The following is a 25,295-nucleotide window of genomic DNA, read 5'->3' as shown; positions in this document are numbered from 1 at the left end:
TATGAGAGAATGGATTGTGAATGAATCCACAGACATTATTTTTGTGTACATTATTACATTTGGCTAATTAATGTTTGTTCACATTCTGCATCAAAGTGAGAAGAAAGCCAAAATGGGGGAGAAGCGTTCATCCAGATCGAAAACGTGCAATTGCAGAATAAAAGGGACAGTCGCAAGGTTCTCACTATTTGCAACTAATGAGAATATTTTTAAGTAGTCCTTCGGTGTTCATCACTTAATTATCAACACCATCTCTTTGCAAATTGCCACTAGAAACAAAATCTTACATACGCACTGCAGGGAGATTGCTAAAAAAGGGACACAGATCGCTCATGCCTCAGTGAATATTATAATTTTATTCGTAAGTATAGTTGTTTCTTCTGTAGTTTATTCACTAAATGGAAGAGGCTTCAAGGTCTCTTTTTGAATTGTTACATCAAACTGCGTGCCATTGTTTACATCTTCGACTTCAAGTAAAACATACTAGATACGCCGACGTAATCAGCCCCTAAAGCAGTCAGAAAAAAAAAGATCGGTCACGCACCAGGGAGGGGAAATTGCCCCCATTGCCCCCCCCCCCCTTGGATCTGCCACTGATTCAGACAAGGTTGGCGCCAGTGGCAACGCTTACAAAGTGCTGACATGAGTAAAGTTTCCAACTGATTTCTCATACACAAACAGCAGTTGACCGGCGTTGCCTGGTGAAACGTTGTTGTGATGCCTCGTGTAAGGAGGAGAAATACGTACCACCACGTTTCCGACTTTGATAAAGGTCGGATTGTAGCCTATCGCGATTTATCGCATCGCGACATTGCTGCTCATGTTGGTTGAGATCCAATGACTATTAGCAGAATATGGATCGGTGGGTTCAGGAGGGTAATACGGAATGCCGTCCTGGATCCCAACGGCCTCGTATCACTAGCAGTCGAGATGACAGGCATCTTATCTGCATGGCTGTAACGGATCGTGCAGCCACGTCTCGATCCCTGAATCAACACATGGGGACGTTTGCAAGAGAACAACCATCTGCACGAACAGTTCGATGACGTTTGCAGCAGCATGGACTATCAGCTCGGAGACCATGGCTGTGGTTACTCTTGACACTGCATCACAGACAGGAGCACCTGCAATGGTCTACTAAACAACGAACCTGGGTGCACGAACGGCAAAACGTCATTTTTCCGGATGAATCCAGGCTCTGTTTACAGCATCATGATGGTCGCATCCACGTTTGGCGACATCGCGGTGAACGCACATTGGAAACGTGTATTCATCATCGCCATGCTAGCATATCACCTGGCGTGATGGTATGGGGTGCCATTGGTTACACGTCTTGGTCACCTCTTGTTCGCATTGATGGCACTTTGAACAGGGGCCGTTCATTTCAGATGTGTTACGACCCATGGCTCTACCCTTCATTTGATCCCTGCGAAACCCTACATTTCAGCAGGATAATGCATGACCGCATGCTGCAGGTTGTGTACGGGCCTTTCTGGATACAGAAAATGTTTGACTGCTGCCCTGGCCAGCACATTCTCCAGATCTCTCACCAACTGAAAACGCCTAGTCAATGGTGGCCGAGCAACTGGCTCGTCACAATACGCCAGTCACTACTCTTGATGAACTGTGGTATCGTGTTGAAGCTGCATGGGCAGTTGTACCTTTACGCACCATCCAAGCTCTGTTTGACTCAATGCCCAGGTGTATCAAGGCCGTTATTACAGCCAGAGGTGGTTGTTCTGGGTACTGATTTCTCAGGATCTATGCACCCAAATTGCGTGAAAATGTAATCACGTCAGTTCTTGTATAATATATTTGTCCAGTGAATACCTGTTTATCATCTGCATGTCTTCTTGGTGTAGCAATTTTAATGGCCAGTAGTGTAAATGAAAAGCTATAGTTTATAGGAAACTTGTTAGCATTAGCAACAATAAATTTGTAAGATATTTTGTTCTTGAAATAAATAAGTATTAATTGTCATGTTAGATAATTATTGTGATCATTAGAGAAAAGGTATGGATTAACAAACACGAAACTTGAGCAATCAATCATTTTTCCAAACCACCTCTATTGCAATGTAATCCAACATGACACAAGTAGTGAAAACATCAGATGGTTAGAACTAACCATGAATGCTTGTGCATCGCATCTCAAACATTCCTCTTTATGACTATGTCAGTGCTTAGTACACCCAGTTAGGTTGATTGCGCCCAGACAAGTTACACGACTACCATATGCTACATCTACTTCATTGTCTCCACAGTGCACAAGCAAGTCAGTACCTCGCATTAGAGAGTAAAAACCTTTCATCTCAACATGATCAAAACATGAGATCACACTTATCTGGTATCCTAGATGTGTTCAATCGTGGAGCAAAAACATTCACAAACGTCTCTGTTGCTGCCATCTATCTCTGATACAAGCTACCCTGCACTCTGCTATTAAATACCCTTTTGCTTTTAAGAATCTGAAGCACTTGCTTCTGTGACCCTCATAACATTTCTCCAAACAATTAAGATAATGGCTAATAATCCCACTGTCAGCAGTTTTCCTAGTTACAGTATTATGAAAGATAGTTGCTACTTACCATATAGCGGAGATGCTGAGTCTCAGATAAACGCACCAGAAAGACCGTTACAAAATAAGCTTTCTGCCAACAACACCACACACACACACACACACACACACACACACACACACAGTGCATGATGGGAGAGACAGATGGGTGGGGTAATTAGAAGGCTGGGGCAGAGAGGGGGAGGGATAGCTGGGTAGGGGGTGGGGGACGGTGAAGTGCTGCTGGGGAGTATGCAGGGACAAGGTGGAGAGAGGGTAGGGCAGCTAGGTGCAGTCGTGGAGGTTAGATGGTGGACAGGGGAGAGGTGGAGGTTAGTGGAAAAGGAAAGAAGTAAAAAGATTGGGTGCATTGGTGGACTGAGGGCTGTGTAGTGCAGGGATGGGAGCAGGGGAGGGGCTAGATGGGTGAGGACATTGACTAACAAAGGTTGAGGGCAGGAGGGTTTGGGACTGTAGGATATATTGCAGGAAGATTTCCCACCTACGCAGTTCAGAAAAGCAGGTGTTGGTGGGAATGATCCATATGGCACAGACTGTGAAGCAGTCATTGAAATGAAGAATGTCATATTGGGTGGCACACTTGACAGCAGAGTGGTCCAGTTGTTTCTTGGCCACTTGTTGGTTGTCATGCCCACACTGAATCGTAATATTGTTTCAGTTCATCCTGGATTTTCTATTGTTTGAGTTTTTCAAGTTAATTTTTTTCTATCCGAGACACCACTTTTTCCTCTATCTTCATTAATTGTGGGTCATGTTTGTGTATCTTTCCCTCTTCAAACCCTTCCTATCACATCCATTGTTGCTAGTGATTGATTTAAACCTATATATGAATTTTGTATTTACTGGTATGCTTGTAATAAAGAATGTAAACAGTGTGTTTTTGTGTACACTGCAGCAATTTCTAATTGTAGTATTCTATATTAGATATAAAATATGTAGAATTCCCAGTTAGATGCAAGACGTAATTCCATCAGGTTATGTAAATAAATAACATAAGTAATTAATGTATATTATTTACAACAACACTCCTGTACTTTTGCTTGCGAAACACCAGATAATACTTCTGTCTCTGTGGTTGATTCCATTCTGGATTTACCTTATTTGAAAATTTCTTAAATACTTCACAGAATAATAGCCACCGACCAGAACTCCTCAGATAACCCAGTATCACCCTGGCCTTGAAAAGTCATCCACATCCTTCACTGGGGCTTTGACTACATACAAAACAGTAAGCTTAGAACATCAAGAATTTAATGGTGTTTTAATAAAAACAGATTGTCCTCACTTTTATTCTTTTTAACTTTGATTTCAATCCTTATATTGACATCTGCCATGGATTAAGCATCACGTCAACCCATGTAACGAGTGGTCCCTTACAGATCTCTGTCGGAACACTGGTAACAGTAACAGTGTAAAGCAATAAACAAAAAATTCATACGTAGGAATATTTTTCATTTATTTGAAAGAAATGAGATATTGACACAGTGAATAGTAGTAGTTATAAAGAAGTTTTTATGAAAAGGAGGAGCCCATGTAAAACGACATTTAGAAAACAATCAGTGTATGAGACACAATATAGAATTCTGTCAAAAGCATGAAAATAAGGAACGCATGAAAAGTAATAAATGGGGACAGAGAAACAAGGAAAAGAGGAATGAGGAAGTGGAAGACGTAGAATGTGGAGCCAAAACAACAACAAAAGCTCAAAGGAAAGCTCATTTGACAGTCCCACTACTTACTCAAGTCCTGGAAAATACCATGTAACTGAAAATGTAAATACTATTCCTTCATGCCAGTGTGTAGACTTATCAGAACTTTCAATAAATGAAAGCTACACTTGAATAAGATGCAGTGTCCACATGAACTCGGATTTTACAATCACCATGGTGTGGTATGTGGGAACAAAATCACCCATTGCTGTCCAAAGAAATTTCTGACATGAAATTCAAGGGGAACCACCAGATGTCAGCCACTGGGAGTGTAAACAAATAGGTTCTGCCAGGAAATGCTCATCTGATGAAATTGTAGAGGAGATTACAATCTTCTGAAGGAGCCCACCGAAGTCAGTTCACCAGTCAACACAACAAGACCTGAACTTCTCTTGCTCAACAGTTCCCAAGGTGTTGCATAAACTAATTTGCTTGCTTACAAATTTCAAATTACGCAAATGACTTGCAGCTTCACCACAAATCTGCCATTGAGTTGTTGGACCAGATAGGGCAAAACACCAAATACACATACCAATGGAAGTTTTGCATCACTCCTTTATTTAAAAATTCATTACGTAGAAAACAAAAAATTGGCTCTGATATTCATTTACAATTTGTCCAGATCACCAAATAAAAAAGACAAACATTTGTGTAAAGACAAAATTGTCTGTTCTCATGGTGTGCTTCTCATGCACTCCTAAGCAATGTCAAAATGTGGTGGAACATCCCCTTGCTCAGATGCAAGCTTGATGTCCTTGTTGCATACCATCAATGAGATCATCAAGCCAGCCCATGTCTAAATTGTCCAATTTTTCAATTGCGATCTGCCTAAATCGCACAGAGCATGTAGTCATTGTCGATGTCCGAATACAGTTTGTTTCAACCAATCCCACATGTAATTGATTGAGTTTATGTCCAGGTAACAGAAAGGCCACTCTGTTCATCTCAGTACCATGAGTCTGCCCTCAACAACCACTAAAGGTGCAAGGTGGCCCCATGTAATGCCGCACTAGAGCATCACTCCACCACCACCTTGTTGCACATGTGGGACTCTGTGTCAGAGGCATTTAATATTACTGGGTTTTATCCAAAAACATTGTCTGCAGTTATCAGGGTACAAACAGATGTGAATTTCCTGCATGAACAACACCTGACACCAATCCTTGGGTGTCCATTCTGCACGATTTTTTTCCCATCTGTACCGTGGTGCTATCGTGTATAAATTGGTGTTTACTGTGGTTGCTTGGAATGGAGATTCACAACATGCAATCATCTCCTAACAGTTTAAAGCAATATATGACATCCTGGAGCCTCTTTGAATGCCAAATTCAGTTCTGGAGCACTCAGTCCTCAGTTTCTTTGACTTAGAAGTCATAGATATCAATCATCCTGTGTGTCTATCGAATGTGGACAGCATACACAGTGTAAGTCCTCAACACCATATGCCAATTGAAACTGATTCTCTGTCCACAATACTTCACTTTGACGCTGGTGCACACATCGAACAACTTCCCTACTTGACGAGCCTTCTGGGTGTAACTTGATGATACAGACCCAACCATTGGTCACGAATGTCCTTCATGACATGATGGATATTCACCCTAATGTTCCACAGAGCCTTATAATTTGCCCCTGCAGGTGCTTTACATTTAACTGAAATGCTGCTATCCATTAGAGAGCAGCATTCTACTCATAGCTAGCATTCATTGTAACAGTGTGTATGTTTACAAACAACGTCAGAGGTGACCTACCGATTGGTAGAGGCACAGTTGTAATAGCAGCGCACCTGCATGATATATCGGGGTGATGCAATACTTTTGTTGATGTGGTGAAAGATAGCTTAGTTGTTCCATTTTTCTTCGTCGAGCAAACAGTAACAGGAACTGTTTAGCTGTACATACTTTAGCAATTTTATGTCCCTCAGATTCTTTCCCATCAAATATAGTTATCCATCAGGATGGTGCACTACTGTACTGGAGTTTACATGTTCACGACTTCCTGAACCGAACATTTCCACAGCGATGGATAGGACATGATAGCCCTACCAAGCAGCCGAAGTGATCTCCATGTATAACCCATTTGGATTTCTTCCTGTGGGTTATATGATAGATGCTGTGTATGCCTCACCTATATGTGACCATGGCAATCTCTGCAAATGAACAGGGGATGCAGTAGCCTCCAGCACCCTAGACATGCCTGTACACGCATAGCCTGAAATAGAGTATCATCTAGACATTTTGCAGGTTATGAAAGGAGCCCATGAGCAAGTATTCTAATTTTTTGTACAAAACTTTTTGTCAGTTTACATGATGCTGTAAACTGGGGGTATCTATGTCTCATAGTTTTTTGTTTTTAATTGCATTTGAAAATCAAGGACAATTAATGTGGACACACTGCACTATTGAGCTTATGTGATCATACTTTTGTCATGAATTTATTTATTATTCATTTAAAATACTTGTTTGGAGGATTGGGGCTTAACAGCACAATCTTTGTCAAGTCTATTAGTAAAGGTGTGCTTAACAAAGTTCATATTTTCAAAAACATCGAGTTGTTGTCATAAAGAAATCTGCAGGCACTGTTAAAAATGTTCTGAACTTACATTGTCATGATGCTATGATACCAACACCATGATCTTTTTTTTCTTAAATGAATATGACCATAGTTATGCCATCATGTGATTCATAAATGAAGTGTTTTCTGCATACTATTCGTACCTTGGTGGAATTCTGCATTCCACTGAAGATTTATAGTTGCAGCAGCAATAAATATTTTCACAGGCATGGTAAGTACATGTTATCTTACAATTAGTACCTCACTGAAACTGCAACATTATGAAAAGCAGTTTATTGTAAAAAAGATAGACATCAAAATGACAAAATTCAGAACTTTTAATTCTATTACACTACAAAGAAGCTGTATTACATAAACAGTATTTGTACTTTATAAGCACTCTGAAGTCTTGATAAAAAGTTTTACAAAATGATGACACAAAGAAATGTATTACAATTATTTTAGTTACAGACTCATAGCTGTCACATAAAATTACCTGTGAGTCCCAACACTCACATATAAGTTCTGGCTACTTATATTACATTCTAAAATATTATCACCAGCACATGATTTCTCAAACAAAAATATTCAGCACAGCTGGTTGTAAACAGCTTATGGCACTGATCATTTTGCAACAGTAACTGTAATATAAATTTGCCCAAGCCTATGCTGTATGTACTGAGATGGCAAAATCATGTAAGTATGTGAAGTGTTCCAAATCAAATTAGTTCTAGTCTGTGGTTCCACTTGAACCCACACTTCTGCATTGCTGTTCAGTACATGGTCAGACACAATGCACACTATCACCTATGGCAAGATGACTAAATGTCTTGATGTCCTTGGGGTATATTGAGCAAGTGAGCATCTCAAATGATAGTATTGCACCATCATTTTTGCTGCTCCTTTCCAAGGAGATGCAATGACCCCATATATGCAACAATGTTCTATTTATTTTAGCTTGTCAATACACTGAGCAGAGTTTTTATTCTTGAGAATAGTTTATCATCAGAGCTGAAATGAAAATATGGAATTAAAAAAAAAAGTCTTCTACACAATGACACTGATTTAGATGACAGCCAAGGAAAGTTCTTAAAGTGCCTAAGATTTATCATTTTATTCTCAAAGAACAATCAACATCATAGCTTTTTGAATGGATATGTAAACTTACCTGTGTGATAGGGCATAGAACAGTAGAAACAGTGTTATTTTATTTTAACCCCCCCCCCCCCCCCCCCAAGTTATTTTCAGAATCATATTTTCACAGCAGATACAACTAACTAGGAAGGTGTACTTACCTGCTTATAATTTCAACTGCTTACTGTTCCTTGAGAAGTTAAATGCATTCTATCCCACATATTTAGTCCCATATACTTAATGCAGCAGCAGTACACCGATGCGATGAACATGAGTTGTGGGGATTCACAAGCTTGCTAACACTGCCTGCCTCTTGCCTTACCATCACAAACCCAGAACATTGTCTAGCTCAAGATGTGTCATTGCAGTCTACAATGCTAGTGAATTGAAAGTGATTTGTGTTATCGATAACAGTACAATATTTTTGTTAGTAGCTAGTTTCTTAATGGAAAACAGTAAAAAGGTATTCATATGATGCAGGCTATAAATTATAAGTAATAGCATATGCAGAAGAACATGGAAACAGAGCAGCTGGGCAGCATTTTGGCCTCCACGAACAGGGAAAACCATTCATGATTAGCGGGCTAATAAAGAAGAATTGAAAAAAAATAAGGAGGACTAAATGTGTAAATAGAGGACTGAATGCAAAATGGCCAAAACTAGAAGATAACATATTGAAATGGATTCAAGGACACCATCAGAATAACACTGGAATGAATACAAAAACAATTAAAGTACACGCTTATCTTACACTACAGTTGGACTTAACAGACTTTAAGGGTGGAGTGGATGGTGCTATAGGTTTATGAAGTGTCATGGACTTGGCATGCAAACCAAAACCAAAATATCTCAGAAAATGCCACAAGAGTACAAAGAGAAAATATTATCTTTCCATCACTTTATTATTCAACATCAAAATTATACCAGTGTGGAACTAAGCCAAATACCAAATATGGACGAAACTCCTCTGATATTTGATATGCTGAGTAAAGAACTGTTGCCATGAAAGGTGCTAAAAACTGTAACTATTAAAACAAGTGGACATGGGAAAATGCTCTACGCTGTTGTGCTGATCGTACTAAACTTAATCCAGTGGTCATTTTCAAGTGCAAAACAATGCCAAAACCTTCTGAAATACCACCAGGTGTTTTTTCGTTCATATACATGAGAAGGGTTGGATAGACAAGGTTGGTATGAAATTATGGCTTAACAGAGTGTGGGAGAGAAGGAAAGGTGTGTTACTGAAGATGAGTTCTCTTCTTGTGCTGCATCAGTTTAGTATTCATTTGAAAAATTATGTGGAAGAGAAACTGAGACAGGGAAATACAGAGCTTACTGTTATTCCGGGAGGACTTCTTTCACAATTGCAATCTCTTGATGTCTCAATAAATAAACCATTTAAAGTGTATATGAGAGAGGAATGGAACAAATGGATGACGGATGAAACACAACATGAATTCACACCGAAGGGAGCTTTAAAACAACATACAATCAAATATGTATTTGAGTGATAAAACACTTATGATCCAGAGTGAGAGAAGACAATTTTGCTAAATCTTCCAAGAAGTGCGGCATAAGTAATGCTCTTGATGGCAGTGAAGACCATCTTACATGTGAAGAGGACAATGATGACAACAAAGGGGAAGAAGAAGAAGAAGAAGAAGAAGAAGAAGAAGAAAGTTCACATGATGATTTTCAGGGATTTTGAAGGTCAATTTAATTTTATAAACTAAGAATTATTTTGTAGTCTGGCTTTGCAATCTACCAAGAAAAAAATGGTAAAAATGTTATTTAAAAAAAAATTAGTTAAAAATTAAGGTGTGTCTTACAGTCCTTACTGTCTTATAGTCCGTAAAATACAGTATTGTATTTCCAATTTGTAGTAATGTTTGTGAGGTTGCCCATGCATTATCTTATCCATATTATTCAAAGCCGTTTTCTTTAGCTACAACGAAAACCACTGCACATATGCTGGAGGCAAGTCATACTGCACTGTATGTTATTGCTATCTCTCTGTGTGAAAAGAATTGTTGAAAACATATTTATGTGAGAGTGCTGACGTGATGAAAAAAATAATCTGTAATAGCCTAAGATCTAGCTTCTTTTTTAAAAAGTAAAAGTTCCTAGTAGGTCTGCTGAGAGCCAGGATGGGCCTGTGACAGGTCTTGTCAGTCTCTCTGACTTGACTACAAAAGTGGTACCACATATCTTTGTTAATTTTTTGAAGGCTTGTGATTCTGACCAATGAAATTCTTTTTTTATTACATAGTATTATTATTTGAATACAGCAATACATACGCTGCAAATAACTGCTACATTAGAACAGTATGTAGATGTTGTTCTGCATTCCATATTATTATTTAGTGATATGCATTTCCTTACATATCATAACACATAACATACACTGTTGTAACTGAATATAACAGAGCTACATTTGTAACAGATGGTCAAGTTTACAAAATGTTTTTTTTTTTTTTTCAAGCATGTTGCATAGACCAATTAAGTTTAATTGTTGAACCAAAGTGGATTCCATGTCAAGTAATCTTACCTCTTGTTATACATTTTGCATACTGTGCATTGTAGAACATTCTTTATTGTTTCCAATGTGCTAAATGATCTTTCAGTTCAGCCACTGATCCTGGCTAGGAACAAACTGGTTTTACAGCATCAGAGATGTTTGGAAAAATGGTTCTCAGTTTTTTGCTCAAAAGTTGTATTTAGGAACTGAAATGGAGTTACTTAAGTTGGCACCTTGAGTCTGCTCTCAGAGATTCATTTTTCCATTATATTATCTAACATGTCACTGTTGTACATATCAATAACATTTCAATCCTCTTTTCAAGCACTACTCTAATAACTGAATAGAGCAACAATAAACCAACCTTTCTTTCAATTCATGCACGGCCTTATAGTGATCTGTCGGACAGGCTATATCATAATCCAGAATAACAAAAAAGTGAGGAAACTAGGAATGTGCTACAGCTCCCTATGTATTGCTCCCACAGGGACTATGAAGACAATTACAGTACACACACAGGCATTTAAGCTGTTGTGGGTTGGCAGGAGAGCCAACACCGGGTTACAAGAGGAAGCCGAAAGGCACGCGTTTTAACTCACGCAGGCTGGCGTGAGGTCTGGAACAGGTCAAGGAAATTAGAATTTAGAAAAAACGGACATAGCTGGTGGAATACTTAACTTTAATCCATAAATGGTGAACGTCGCTTTAGACGGTACATTATTCATAATATCAATAGTAACTGGTAATGGCGCCTTGCTAGGTCGTAGCAAATGACGTAGCTGAAGGCTATGCTAACTATCGTCTCGGCAAATGAGAGCGTATTTTGTCAGTGAACCATCGCTAGCAAAGTCGGTTGTACAACTGGGGCGAGTGCTAGGAAGTCTCTCTAGACCTGCCGTGTGGCGGCGCTCGGTCTGCAATCACTGATAGTGGCGACACGCTGGTCCGACGTATACTAACGGACCGCGGCCGATTTAAAGGCTACCACCTAGCAAGTGTGGTGTCTGGCAGTGACACCACATAAGCAAACATTCTTTCTACATTCCATATGTGAATGGAGTGTTAAGAATCATTTATAAGAGGTACAGTGAGAAGCATGCTGTGTAACGCGCTTAACTGTGGTTTGTAGTATGTAATTATAGATTGAGATGTAGGCTGGACATGCAGATGTTTAGATTACAATCTGAGCCCCAGAGGTCAAACTCAACCCTCCACCCTTCTCCCTTGTCATCATTCCAACTTCCAAGTAAGAAAATCATTGTGTACAGTCTGTTTCAAGTAAAAAATATCTCACTATCCTTAAGATTTTGTTTCCTTCTGTCTCAATACTTTATCCAAGATCATCATCCTATGCCAACCTATTCATGGGCCATCTAGAGGAATCCTTTCTCAACACCCAGAGTCCTAAACCACTCACCTGGTTCAGATTCATTGATGACATCTTTGCTATCTGGATCAAAGTTGAGGACACCATATCCACATTCCTCCAGAACCTCAACAGCTTCTCTCCCATTTGCTTCACCTGGTCCTACTCAACCCAACAAGCCACCTTCCTAGATGCTGACCTCCACCTCAAAGATGGCTACATCAGTACCTCCATCCATATCAAACCTACTAACCACCAGCAATACCTCCTCTTCAACAGCTGCCACCCATTCCATACCAAGGAGGCCCTTCCATACAGCCTAGCCACCCGTGGTTGCATTTGCAGTGACATGCAGTCCCTTTTAAAATATACCGCGAAAATCGGTGAAGCCTTCACTGACTGTAATTATCCTCACAACCTTGTCCAAAAACAAATCTCCCACACTTGATCTTTGTAGTCTCCCACCATCTCCCCAAGGCTGACCGTCTGGCCACAGCGGTGTAATCCCATCCTGACTCAGTATCACCCAGGACTGGAGCTACTGAATTACATTCTTCGTCAGGGTTTCGATTCCCTCTCATTGTGTCCTGAAATGGGAAATGTCCTGCCCACTATCCTTCCCCTCCCGCTCTCAATTGCTTACCTCATGGCTCATACACCTGTAATAGACCTGGATGTAAGACCTGTCCCATACATTCTCCCACCACCACCTACTGCAGTTGAGTCACTATTATCACCTATCCCATCAAAGGCAGGGCTACCTGGAAACCAGTCATGTGGACTACAAGCTAAGCTGCACCCACTGTGTTGGATTCTATGTAGCCATGACAACCAACAAGCTGTCTGTCTGCATGAATGGCCACCGACAAACTGTGGCCAAGAAACAAATGGACCACCCTGTTGCTGAACACATTGCCAAACATGATATCCTTCATTTCAATGACTGCTTCACAGCCTGTGCCATATGAATCCTTCCCATCAACACCAGCTTTTCTGAATGGCACAAATGGGAACTTTCCCTGCAATACATCATATGGCCCCATAACCCTCCTGTCCTCAACCTTCGTTAGTCACGGTCCTCATCCATCCAGCCCCTTCCCCACTCCCATTCCAACTCTACACAGCTGTCATTCCATGACCACACACAGTCTTTTATTTATCTATTTTTATTTATTTTATTTTATTATTTTTTATTTATATCCTATTTCTCCCCTTTTCCGCTGCTTGCCCTCCCCTCCCTCCCCACCTCTCCCCTGCCTGCCGCCCAACCTGCAGTACTTCACTGTCCACCATTCCCACCATACTATCCCTGCCCCCCTCCCTGCCCCAGCCTCCTCCTTTCCCTCACCCAGTCACCACTCCCATCATGCACCGGTGCTGGTGCTCACAGTGTGGTTTCAGTTGACTGAGACTTCAGTCGCATGTGTGAGTTGTATTTGTGTGAGTGTGTGTGTGCACATGTGTGTCTATTGTTGACAAAGGTCACTGGCAGAAGCCTGAAGTGTGAAAATCTTTTTGTTGTGCCTATCTGCGACTCAGCGTCTCCACTATATGGTGAGTGGCAGCTTTCCTTCTCACATATTTTTGCATTCCATCCTGGATTTTCCATTGTTTGACAGTTGTATCAATATATGTTATTAAAGGTGATTGACTTTGATCTAGGATCAGAAAATCATTGGGTCCAAAAAACATCTCAGCTATGCATTTACACAATTGGAATAACAGTTATCAATTGGAGACTGTTCCATAACTGAGAGACACTTGTGTCCACTTGTTAAAATGCACTAGACAGCTAGAGGTTTTTTGGGCCTGTTGATGGTCTGGTCCCAGGCTGAAATCGATCATCTTTGATAACATATACTGCTACAGCTGTGTATTTCATATTGCAGTTCTTAACCTTCCTTAAAGCTGTGTGACACCACCTACGCACAATGTTTTTGACTTGTAATCAGGTGTTGCTTTTTAAATAAAACGTTGTTCTGCAGTTATTTATAGAAATATAATATATAACAAGGTTTCAAACTGATTTTATTTATTATGTGTATCTATATTAGCTTTGAATGAAGAATGTGAACAACGGGAGGCATGAGAACCACAGAGAAAATACACTCAAAAATAAAACACAAGTTAAAAAACTGAACAAGAAAAATGGGTATTCTGATACCGAATGAAGCCTATTTTCTGACTGACTACTAAATGCTTCATAATGATATTTATTTAATAAGTGAATACTGTATGATGTGAATACTGAATATTGATAATTTATTCAACTTACAGTTTTTTTTTTCAGTCTTGTGCTCTCTCCCACCCCACACCCCACCCAACACCCCACTCCCCCTTCCTTTCCTCTCCTTTTCCATGTTTATTGATTAACATGAAAGCAAAATGATGGAAATAACAATGGGACAAACGTTTTTTGCTGTCTCAGTGTTAAGTTTTATAGCTATGTAGAAAGAATAATGGAAGATTGAAGTTTACCTGTGATAACAGAGATTCGGTGGGAAGGCGTCCGATATAATTGTTGAATGGTGATGCTAGGTAAATATTATTACCCACAACAATGGCTTCTGAAATGTATCGTGTAGTTCCAGAAGGACACTGCAGGCTTGTTAAGATTCCACCTTCATCATCCAACCAAACTACCATGCTCCGAGCCATTGTCTCTCGGAATACAGTCTCAGTATGTCCAAGCTGCAACATACAGTCTCAATTATTGTGTTAGTTATTACCTGAAACATACAGGATGTCCATATTTAAAGTTCCAGGTTCAAAACACTCAGGAAAGAAAACTACTGCTCAGAGTGCCATCAAATTTGAACAGCATATTATTGAAGGAGGGGGAAATGCCAAGGAACAATAAAAATTTTAACAAAAATTTGACCAACGTGTGGATCGCAACAGTCAGAATATGTGCACCAACAGACGCATGGCACATGGCTGTTCCTCACTTTGCATCTGAGATGCCCAGCCTGACTGTCTCCAAGAAGGATCATGCACTGCTGGTAAAGCTCTTTTACAACAATTGTGACTGTGCACCAGTAGCCCTGCAGAAGTTCTACACTCTCAAGTATATAAAAAAAGGCATTGGTCAAATGACTGCTAAGGGTCTGGAGAAAATTATTATAAAATTTGGAAAGATAGATTCTCTTCAAGTGCGATATGGTAAATTGAGGAAAACAACTGATCTGAAGTCTGTCGAAGATGTGGTCACAGCACTACAGGAGGGGTCAAGTGGTTTTGTGTAAACATGCAGTGCATGGGGAATTACCCAAACATTGGACATGCCTATGAGCATGGTGCATAAAATCTTATGAAACCTGATATATGCTGTCCATACAAAATCACCCATGTTCAGGAGTTGTTTCCAGCAGACCTGCCAGTCACACAAATGTTTGCTCCGTAATTTCTTGCTCACATAGAAGTGGACAATGAATGGCTGTGGAACATTCTGTGGACAGATTAAGCCAATTTCCATCTCCAAGGACATGTCAGTGTGCAAAATTGCAGAATATGGGCATTGGAAAATCCACACTCACATCAATCGGTACCAATTCACTCTTCAAAGGTGACTGTGTAGTGCAGGTTGATGGCATTGTTTATCGTTGTGTCACATTTTTTTTGAGGAGATCAGTCCTGCGGGTCCTGCACCATTACTGGTAAATGCTTTGAGAGTCTTCTGTGCACCAATGTTTTTCCAACCCTTCGACAGCTTGTACAGGATCTTTCTTATGCATGATTGTGCTCTTCCACACATTGCACAGCCAGTGAATCAGCTGCTGCGTAGGTGTTTCCGAAATGTTAGAATTATGAGCCATTATTTCCCTACAGCCTGGCTGTCCAGCTCACCTGATATTAATCTGTGTGTCTTCTGGCTGCAGGGTTATCTGAAAGATGTTGGGTTCAGTGCACCAATTATGAACGTGGCTGAACTGAAGGCACACATTGCGCAACCCATTCTGATTGTGACTCCTGAGATGTTCCAGTCTATTGTGGAACACGTTGTTTCAGACAGTGGACAGTATATCGAACATGTCCTGTGCTAGTCACATGACAAGTAGAAACTGATATCATTTTGCTTTTTATGCTGGTTTTGGCCTCAGGACAGTTAAAAATTGACCTGATTTTGCTTTTTATGTTGTTTTTGGCTTAGGACAATTAAAACCCAATTTTTCCCATCCAATGTGATATGAGTTTGCCTTGGAGGATGGGCTTACCTAACTAACAGTGCCACAATTGCTGACTGCCAACTTGTGAAATGATGCACATTGAACACTACGGATGGTGTAAGATGCAAATCAGACAATAATCATCATATTATGATTCATTTGTCATTTATAGCCGACCCAAGTTCTAAGACACTTACAGCACCATCTATTGGTAAAAGTTCTGTTAAATGTTGGTTGGTTGGTTGTTTTGGGGAAGGAGACCAGACAGCGTGGTCATTGGTCTCATCGGATTAGGGAAGGATGGGGAAGGAAGTCAGCCGTGCCCTTTCAGAGGAACCATCCCAGCATTTGCCTGGAGTGATTTAGGGAAATCACGGAAAACCTAAATCAGGATGGCCTGGTCGCGGGATTGAACCGTCGTCCTCCCGAACGCGAGTCCAGTGTCTAACCACTGCGCCACCTCGCTCGGTGTTAAATGTTCTTTTGGCCCATCAATAATATGCTGTTAATTCTGAGCAGTGCTTTTTTTTTTTTTTTTTACAGCATTTTGAAACTAGATCTTGAATTATGATCACCCTGTAAATATAAAGTAGCTAAGAAATTTTGTGTCATTTCTGTTACACTTGTCCAGCCTGGAGAGAAAAACTGATACATATGTCATGGTAATCAGTATGTGACTCAACAAAAAAAGGTGCATCAATTAAAAACCTTAATAGGAGTCTATATTTCAAACTAGATGTAAAACAAAATATGGAAAAGATGGTTTTGTTATGGTCACATTATGAAAATGACATTTAACAGCATATTAATGGAAGATTTTGAAATAATTGTGATGGGCCAAAGTATGGAAGAAAGCCCTCATGAATTTTGGGAGAAATAAATTCATAAACAGACTGGAAATAAATGCACCAATATGAATAAGATAATCTACAAAAAACTTTGGTTAGCTGGCAAAAGCTGGTATAGCTTCATAAATAATCACAATTGTTATCCAATAATGATGAAGATTAGGCTGTATAAATTTATGAGAAAATGAATTTTTCATTAATTTTGTTTTCATCTTTGTCCCATAATTTGCTGCACAAACATTTGACTGTCATTTTCCCAAATTATTCTATTCATCATCACCTATTATTAAAAACCCTATGAACAGAATTTTATAAAAACTGAAACTGTTATGTTATAGATAGACATAAGGGGCAATGTTCATGTGGTTTAGGCTACATGTTGAACTGAATGAGTTGGCAACCAAATCAGAACACTGCAAACACATTCAATGAGAGAGACATGTCTGTCACTAAGTGATTATCCCAGGTGCAGGTTGGCTGCCTTACAGTTTCCAGAGACAACAAAAATTTGATTTTCAACATTTCACACAATTATTGACCAATCTTATGTTAAAATTTAAACACAATACGCCTAGAAACTGTGTGTTTTGTCTTGAGGCAGCGTAACACAACATGCAAATACCCAGACTTTATTCATCCAGTTTTTGAGACTGAGGTCACTTGGTGACTTCCAACAAACTCCAAATGTCATTTCAAACATGTTTGAAACTTATACTTGCTGACATTCCACGCAAAATGGCAAAAGGAAAAAGTTTATCACTTGCACATTTTTGCTGTCCATGCAGTAAAACTTCAGCATCAGACATGAAATTTTAATTTATTGCTTCTTTGGTACTGACTCTATTCATGACATAGTTGTAGACTGTATTCACATATGCCACTGAATGTACCTGCAAGATTATATCATGGTATGACACACAGATCAGGAAATATGATGTCATAGAAATTCAGATGCATGAAAAAACCCATCTTATGCTTAAAACAACATGCAGCAAAACTTCACTGAACATACCTGCAAAATTATGTCATTGTCAACATGTAGTTCAGGAGATATTGTGTCATAAACGTTGAGTTGTATAAAAAAAAACTTCAATTTTCTTAAAATGGAGCACAAAATACGCAGACTATATTCATCCTGTGTTTCATAATGAAAGCACTTTGTGACTTTGAACAAACAACAAGCAGAATTGCAAACCTTTTTGAAACTTTTTCTCACTGACATGCTTGACATCAAATAATTAACACATTAACTCCTTTGTGAAGTAATCAGATATTTGAAGCTGTTTTGTACAGGGGAGTTTGATTCTTGAAAGAATCATGAGTTTACTGGTATACACGGATGAGTCACAACATTATGATCACCTGTTTAATAGCATGTCAGATTGCAATGTAGCAAAAATTCTGCACGGCACATATTCGACAAGTCCTTGGCAGGTCTCTGGAAGAATGCTGTCATGATGCCTTTGACTACCACCACAGGTGTTATGGAAGCCCAGGTGAATTGTTGCCCATAGTGTAATACAGTTCCCACTGACTTGTGGCCACAGTGCAATGCATGTTTCACATGGATGATGACATAGTAGGACACAACCATAGGCCTGGTGTAACAAAAAACATGATTCATCCTACCAGGGACACATTCCCATTAATCCATGGTACAATCTTGAGGATCCCTCCACTACCACAATTGTTATTGATGTTGTTGTTGGTTTAACATAGGAACACATAGGGGTCGACTGTTGTGAAGCCCCATTTTCAACAATGTGCACTGAACAGTGCCCTCAAAACACTTGTGTCTGCACCACCATTGTACTATGTCATCAGATATGCCACACAGATCATTGCCTACCCTACTTTACAGGCAATACTGCAAGTTCTATGATGAGATATAGACATCCAACACCTTGTTGCCTACTCAGGATTTCACTGTCCTTCAACTGCATTCCATAGATGATCATGGCAGTTGCACACAAAACAACTGGTCAGCTTCACCATTTCTGAGATGTTTGTTCTCAGGTGCCAGGCTGTAACAATGAGACCTTTGTGAAAGTTTTTTATTTAATTGGATTTCCCCATTTCCAAAACATATCATTGCTAAGATTATTTCCCATTCATCTCCAATTTGTTTATGTAACTTCCTCACCGCATTATGTGTCCAAAATGCCACTAGGCAATATTCATTCTCTTGGTGGTCATAAAGTTCTTGCTTATCAGTGTGTAGATGTAGACTGTTTGATAAGAATATTTTAATACTTTTGGATTATCTGTTGTGTCAAACAATCACAGTAGGTTAGTGTCATCATCATCATAATCATAATCATCATCATCATCAGCAGCAGCAGCAGCAGCAGCAGCAGCAGCGCTGAGGATTAAACCATCTTTGGTTTGTTTCATCCTCAGAAATTTTGCTTTGTTCATCTCCTTTTTGGCTGACCAATCTTCTCCCTTCCTTGTTTTCCTGTAATTCAGCAGTGACTTTGGTGTTCTTGTATCTTGCACTCTTGTTACATGCTATTTCCTTTTATTCCTGTATTTCACTATTTTTTCATTCATTTGAAAAATGTTTAACTCTTTCTTGTAATTTTTATGGAACCAATTATTCTGCTCCCATAAATTTCATCCATGCACTTTCTGTACTTTTCTATTTGTCATTTAGTAACCAGTCAACAGACACATCCATACAAAGATGCTGGAACTGCCATTCATTTACACAATTAAAGTGATGTATTTCTTTTATTTTACACTTCCTTTTGATTGTGCCATACAGATTCTGGAATTTCTGTATCTTCCTGCTCACACTGTCATTTGAAATGTAAATAATATCAAATTCACCACCAAGATGGGTGTCAACTAGTTCTATTGCCTGAAATATACTCATTCGCTACTCCCACAAGCAGTTATGGCCCACATTAAAGATCATCTTCTGTTCCACCTGAAATCACTTGGTGTGTGTGTCTAGAGTAGCATAATTTATTTTAAAATTTTGGGTAGTAATTTTTACTGTTTATTTGTGATATCATCAACATATTAATTAAAAATAGTAGGTGGTATAGGATACCCTTGTGTAAGTCCTTGGGTTATTTCAGCTTGCATTATCCCATTTAAAATTTTAATATATGTTCTGTCAAACACTCTTACTAAGTTCTGTGGCAAACCCTTTTCTAATGAAACCTGCAATAATTTGTCTCTATGTACTTTATCGAATGATTTTTTTAACAGTCAGTGAAAGCAATGTAAGTTTCAGGTATAGATGGCTTAGTGCTTAAATTCCAGACTACAGAACCGAAGGTCTCAAGTTTGATCCCTGGGCAGTTCTGGGATTTTGTCTGTCATTTTCCATTTCTTTCGTTTTTGGTCATGTTTGTTAATTTGAAGAATGCTGAGTTGCACCAAGATTAAGAATCCACATAAAATTTTATGATGTAGGATGAAGGCAGTGCCATACCATCTCCTGTATAACCAAACCCAATAAAGCACTGTGTTGTTGAAACCTGAGATGATGACAGTACTACCCATACTTTTTTCAATTAAGCACCCTGAAGTGGGTATATTTCAAAACAGTGCACACTTCACCACAGAGCTATAGATTCACTCTCACCAGTGAGATATTCAGAGGTGTCAACAACTAAGAATAAATAATGGGACTAACAGGGGTGAGAACCACCTACCCAGAGGGACAGCTACAGTCTCTGTGTGTTGAAACACACAATACAGTTAAACAGAAGTACAGTTTAATACATCATGAGTATAACTACTTAGCAATCTAAAATTACATTTAGCTTCCAATCTGAAGGATTGTTCGTAAATAATCCAATGGTTTTAGCAACTTTGAAGCTTATGGTATGTACACTAATAACTTATCCAGTGTCAGAAATGTTGCTACGAACTGTGGTGTACATAATGTGGTGGAGTGGTCATCATCGCTGGCTGTTATGTTGTGGGCTGCCAGTTAAAACTGACCACTAGCAGTTATTTAGTATTATCATTTCTGGTATGTTCCTGAAATACCTAATTTTGTGATGTATGAATAAACACCACCACTCTGGAATATTTGACGTTTGTATAAATAGCTGCACTCTCCATCTATAAGTTCTGTTCTGTTCTGACTGTATGTTGGTGACAGTAATAAACAAGCTTTCAGTTCTAACTGTTGTACTTCACTGATGACTACTTTCAGATTTGGACTTGATTATGGTTTCAACGTGACATTTTTTGTGTGGTAGAGATGCCGGGTGTTAAGATTAATGAACACATTATGTCTGTAGTCTTACTTGTGCAACTATATTTATTTATTGGCCAGTTAGCCAATGTAAAAGCTGTCACCTACACTGATCGGAATTGGAATGTGAGTTGTACATCATACCTAAAATTCATGTGTATAGGAGTCTGATGGATTCCAAAACAACAGTAAGTCAGCTGCACATTAGGCATCCATTGGTGTTTCCCAGAGACACTGATTAGGCCCTTATGAAATAGATGAAGGGATTCGAGCAAGTCAGATACAACAGGTGGGATGACATGATGGGTTTGGCAAATGTGACTTTTACTTGTATGGCACAGGACAGCAGTGGTTCGAGAACAATGAAGAGAAGTTCATTAGCTGGGACAAACTCCAGACTGAAGTGAAGAAAATGTTTGGTGACCATCACTGGCAAATTCATTTAGCAGAAGAACAACTGAAGAAGAGGGCCCAATATCATGGGGGAACAACACAATCACATGTACAGAACGTTTTGCCCTATGCCAAATCATGAATCTAAATATGACAGAAGACAACAAAATCTCACACTCAATTAAAGGAGTCCTGGAAGACATGTACCAAGCCCTTCTGATAAAGCATATCACAACAACAGAGCATTTCATCAAGTGGAACCAGCGCATCAAGGTAATACAACAGATAAAGAGTTGGACAAAAGAAGTATGACCAACTGACAAATGTGGTCTATACAGCAGTTGTGGATGACCATTATGAGTTCACCCCTTTCATATGCCACTTAGAAAGAGAAGAGAGACAGCAGTGTATGGCAGCCAGAAATGTTGGACCAAGTACACAAGAGGCAGCAGACATGAATGTTGACCCCATACATCAGGAAGTAATAGAGAATCTCATAGAATAGGTGTATCAGTCTTTGGACCCATCTCCACCATCAGTTGAATATGCTGTGAAGAACAGACTCAGCTAACTTGTGCCTACCCCACCACCATTAAGTGACAACCCAGTATCTGACCAAGACAGGTACAACCAACTTCTCGACCTGGTTTAACACATCAGTAGAAGAACAGACATTTGGAGGTGACAGGCAATGTCAGTTTCTTTTCGTTGAGGATACCCTGGACACATTGTACTCTATTGGTGGAAAGCAATATGAGTGTGTGATAAATGTTATACAAGATATCAACCATTACAATGGTCCTACTCATACCAATCAACCGCAGATTATTATAGTCGATCTGTGTGCTGGAGGTCATCACCATACACTGGATCCAATTGCTCCCCAAAGATACCATAGCAATCACCTGTTGCCATACAGAGATACTAGTCACTCACCTAGCCGCCAAATTCAGGAAAACTAAGCAAGGCAACCATCGATGGAGATGAGACTGCCACAGGAGGAACTCCACCACAGACAACAGGTACCAAGATGATGGGAAATCTCATTGACATCACCATATCATCATCATCATCAATGGGCAACCTGCCCAGGCACTAGTTGACTCAGGGCCTCTTTTCCTGTACTGTTGAATGCTTATCATGGCCAGTTGAAGAACTGTATATGAGTCTATTCAAAACTTTCCGGAACCTTGCCCACAAAATTTTTCTACGCTTTCCTTGTACTTATTGTGCAGGATCTCCTTCGAAATACTCTCCTCCACAATTAATACACTGCTCCCAACGCCGTTTCCGCTTCAAGAAGCAGTCTTGGTGCACCTCTTGCCAGATTGCATGAAGCACTATCTGCGAATTATTTTTTATCATGTTCTATCATTTCGCCCTTCAACAGGGTTTTTAAATTTGGAAAGATAAAAGATTTCCCAGTGGCCAGATCTGGAGATTACGGAAAATGAGGCAGCACAATGATTTAGTTTTTTGTGAATGCACCAACAGGGATGAATGTGCAAATGCATTATCATGATGCAAGAATTGATGTATTAACAGTCTCGCCACATTTCAGGCCGTTTCCGTCTCAAATTTTATTTCAGGCATCTCAACACATTCCGTTAGTACCATAGATTAACAGCTTTTCCCCTTTCTGTAATGAACTAATCCGTCAAAGTTAAATAAAACTATCAGCATGGCTTTGCCATTCGACCTGACCTGACCTGACGAGGTTTTTTTTTTAAGAACCTTTCCCAACCCATTGTGAAGATTGAACCTTGGCCGCAACATCATAACCGTAGACCCACGTTTCATCACCAGTTATGATACTCTTGAGGAACATCTCATTCTCATTTGCTCGATCCAAAAGCTCTTCACAGATTGTGAAGCAAAAGTCTTTCTGGTCTTGACTCATGAGCCATGGGACGCAGTTGGCGCCAATACGACGAATTCCAATATGTTGTGTCAGGATTTCATGACATGATTCAGCTGAAACGTTCATTCTCCTGCAATCTCTCGGACAGTCAGTCTTCGATTGGCATGCACAATGTCGTTGACGTTCTTCATGTGAGGGTCTTGAAGAACGTCCTAAGCGAGGGTCATCTGTAACTTCCGTCCGGACATTTTTAAACCATGTGAATCATTTGTAACACCAAGTACGGCTTAAGCAATCATCAGCGTAAGCTTCCTGCTTCATTTGATGTGTCTCTGTGTAGGTTTTCTGGAGCTGCACGCAAAATTTATAATGCAGACGCGTTGCTCCTCTAACTCTGCCATCTCGAAATTCGCAACGTCCAACTCAGTAGGCCTACAGCACGGAACAATAACTAACAGACATAGAACAATGAAACTTCCTGCAGATACACATTAAACACAGGAGTGTGCAGGGATGCCAACCGCATTTCGCTCCAACACACCATTGGTCCGAAATTACGAGTGTTCCGGAAATTTTTGAACAGTCCTGCTATTCCATGACACAAACGCAGTTTCGTGCAGCGTCGCGGCGCGAAATCACGAATGCTCCGGAAATTTTTGAACAGATCTTGTATTCCATAATACGAAAGCGATTTTGTTGAAGGTCGCAACTGGATAGAACGTCCACCCAACATTGACATGCGGTGCAAGAATAATTATCAATGACGGAACACAGGCCTTCAAATTTGTCATTTTTACGGTTTTTAGTCACGATATTAAGCTTGTGAGGGACTTCTTGTAGGCATCACAGGCAGTCTTGAACTGCACATTGATGAAGACATTCCTAAAAGCATTCTTAACAAAGATTGCTCTGGGCCCTTGTTATTGCTGAAGACGTTTTTATCATGCTATCATCAACGAGATGAGTTCTAGTCATCGGTTGAGATGTTCAGTTAAACAGTGGAGTTTTTGTTGATTGTAAAAAGCTACTTAGCCTCACAAAAGAAAACTATGTGCCCAAAATGGTCGCAAGTATTGCAGGTGGTGAAGGAGCATTTGGATCACTAATTGTGATGAGCAGCCTCAACTCTTCCCTAAAGGTATGGTGCAGGTACATCCAAACCAGTCCAGGCTTACTATCATTGACAAAAAATGGTGCTCTGCTACCATTACAGACAATGCGGATGAGGAAGCTACTATAGAACTGCCAACAGAATCTGTCTTGACTGAGGAACAATGTTGCTAGTGGGCGCCATTCTGCGTCAGTTTTCAAGTATGGAATGGAGAAAAGACAAAGTGGTCCATGGTAAAGCACCGTATCGACACTGTCGATGACCCAACAATTAGTTTGAGATCGTATAGAATGTCGCCAGTTGAACAATGCATGATCTGGGCGGAAGTAGAGAAAATGTCGCAGGATGACTTCATTAAACCCTGGTTCTACCCCATTATCCTTGTGAAGAGTAAGGATGGCACATGACATTGCTGCATTGACTGCTGGCAACTGAACAAAACCATGAAGAAAGATATCTGTCCATTGCTGTGAGTTTATGACATCGTAAATTTCTTGGAGGGAGCAAGTATTTCTCAACTACGGACATGCAGAAAGTCTACATGAAAATCAATAGTGGCTAGGCTGACTGGGAAAGACTGCCTTCGTAACTGCTGACGCCTGAGTGAGTTTAAAGTTATTTCATTCGGACTATAAAACTCACTGAGCGATTTCAAATACATGATGGACAGCATACTTCGGCACCCTAGCTGGAAAAAGTGTCTTTGCTATTTGGATGACGTTTGTTCAAAGACATTTGAAGAACGTCTAAGCTCTTGACAACTGTGCTGAAATGTGGTCAGATGGCAGGTCTCCCTGAATCCAAGAATGTGTCTCATAGTTGTGCAAGAAATAAAAATCT

At 39.8% G+C, this 25,295-nt stretch overlaps 1 protein-coding gene across 1 annotated transcript in view; it reads right to left on the bottom strand.

The window, feature by feature from the left end:
• Positions 1–7,244: 7,244 nt before the first annotated feature.
• LOC126481135 (adipocyte plasma membrane-associated protein Hemomucin-like) overlaps positions 7,245–25,295 on the bottom strand; it is a 231,047-nt gene continuing 212,996 nt past the window's right edge. Inside the window, exons 8-9 of the mRNA XM_050104685.1 lie at positions 14,336–14,548; positions 7,245–7,850 (exon numbers count right to left, since the gene is read on the bottom strand). Coding sequence (XP_049960642.1) covers positions 7,845–7,850; positions 14,336–14,548 — 219 coding nt within the window. The 3' untranslated portion in view covers positions 7,245–7,844. The remainder of the gene's footprint in view (positions 7,851–14,335; positions 14,549–25,295) is intronic.

This window comes from Schistocerca serialis, chromosome 5 (genome assembly GCF_023864345.2).
Source record: "Schistocerca serialis cubense isolate TAMUIC-IGC-003099 chromosome 5, iqSchSeri2.2, whole genome shotgun sequence".
NCBI classification, from domain to species: domain Eukaryota; kingdom Metazoa; phylum Arthropoda; class Insecta; order Orthoptera; family Acrididae; genus Schistocerca; species Schistocerca serialis.
The sequence above is the reverse complement of the archived record's forward strand: the minus strand, read 5'-3'. Positions and strand labels throughout refer to the sequence as shown.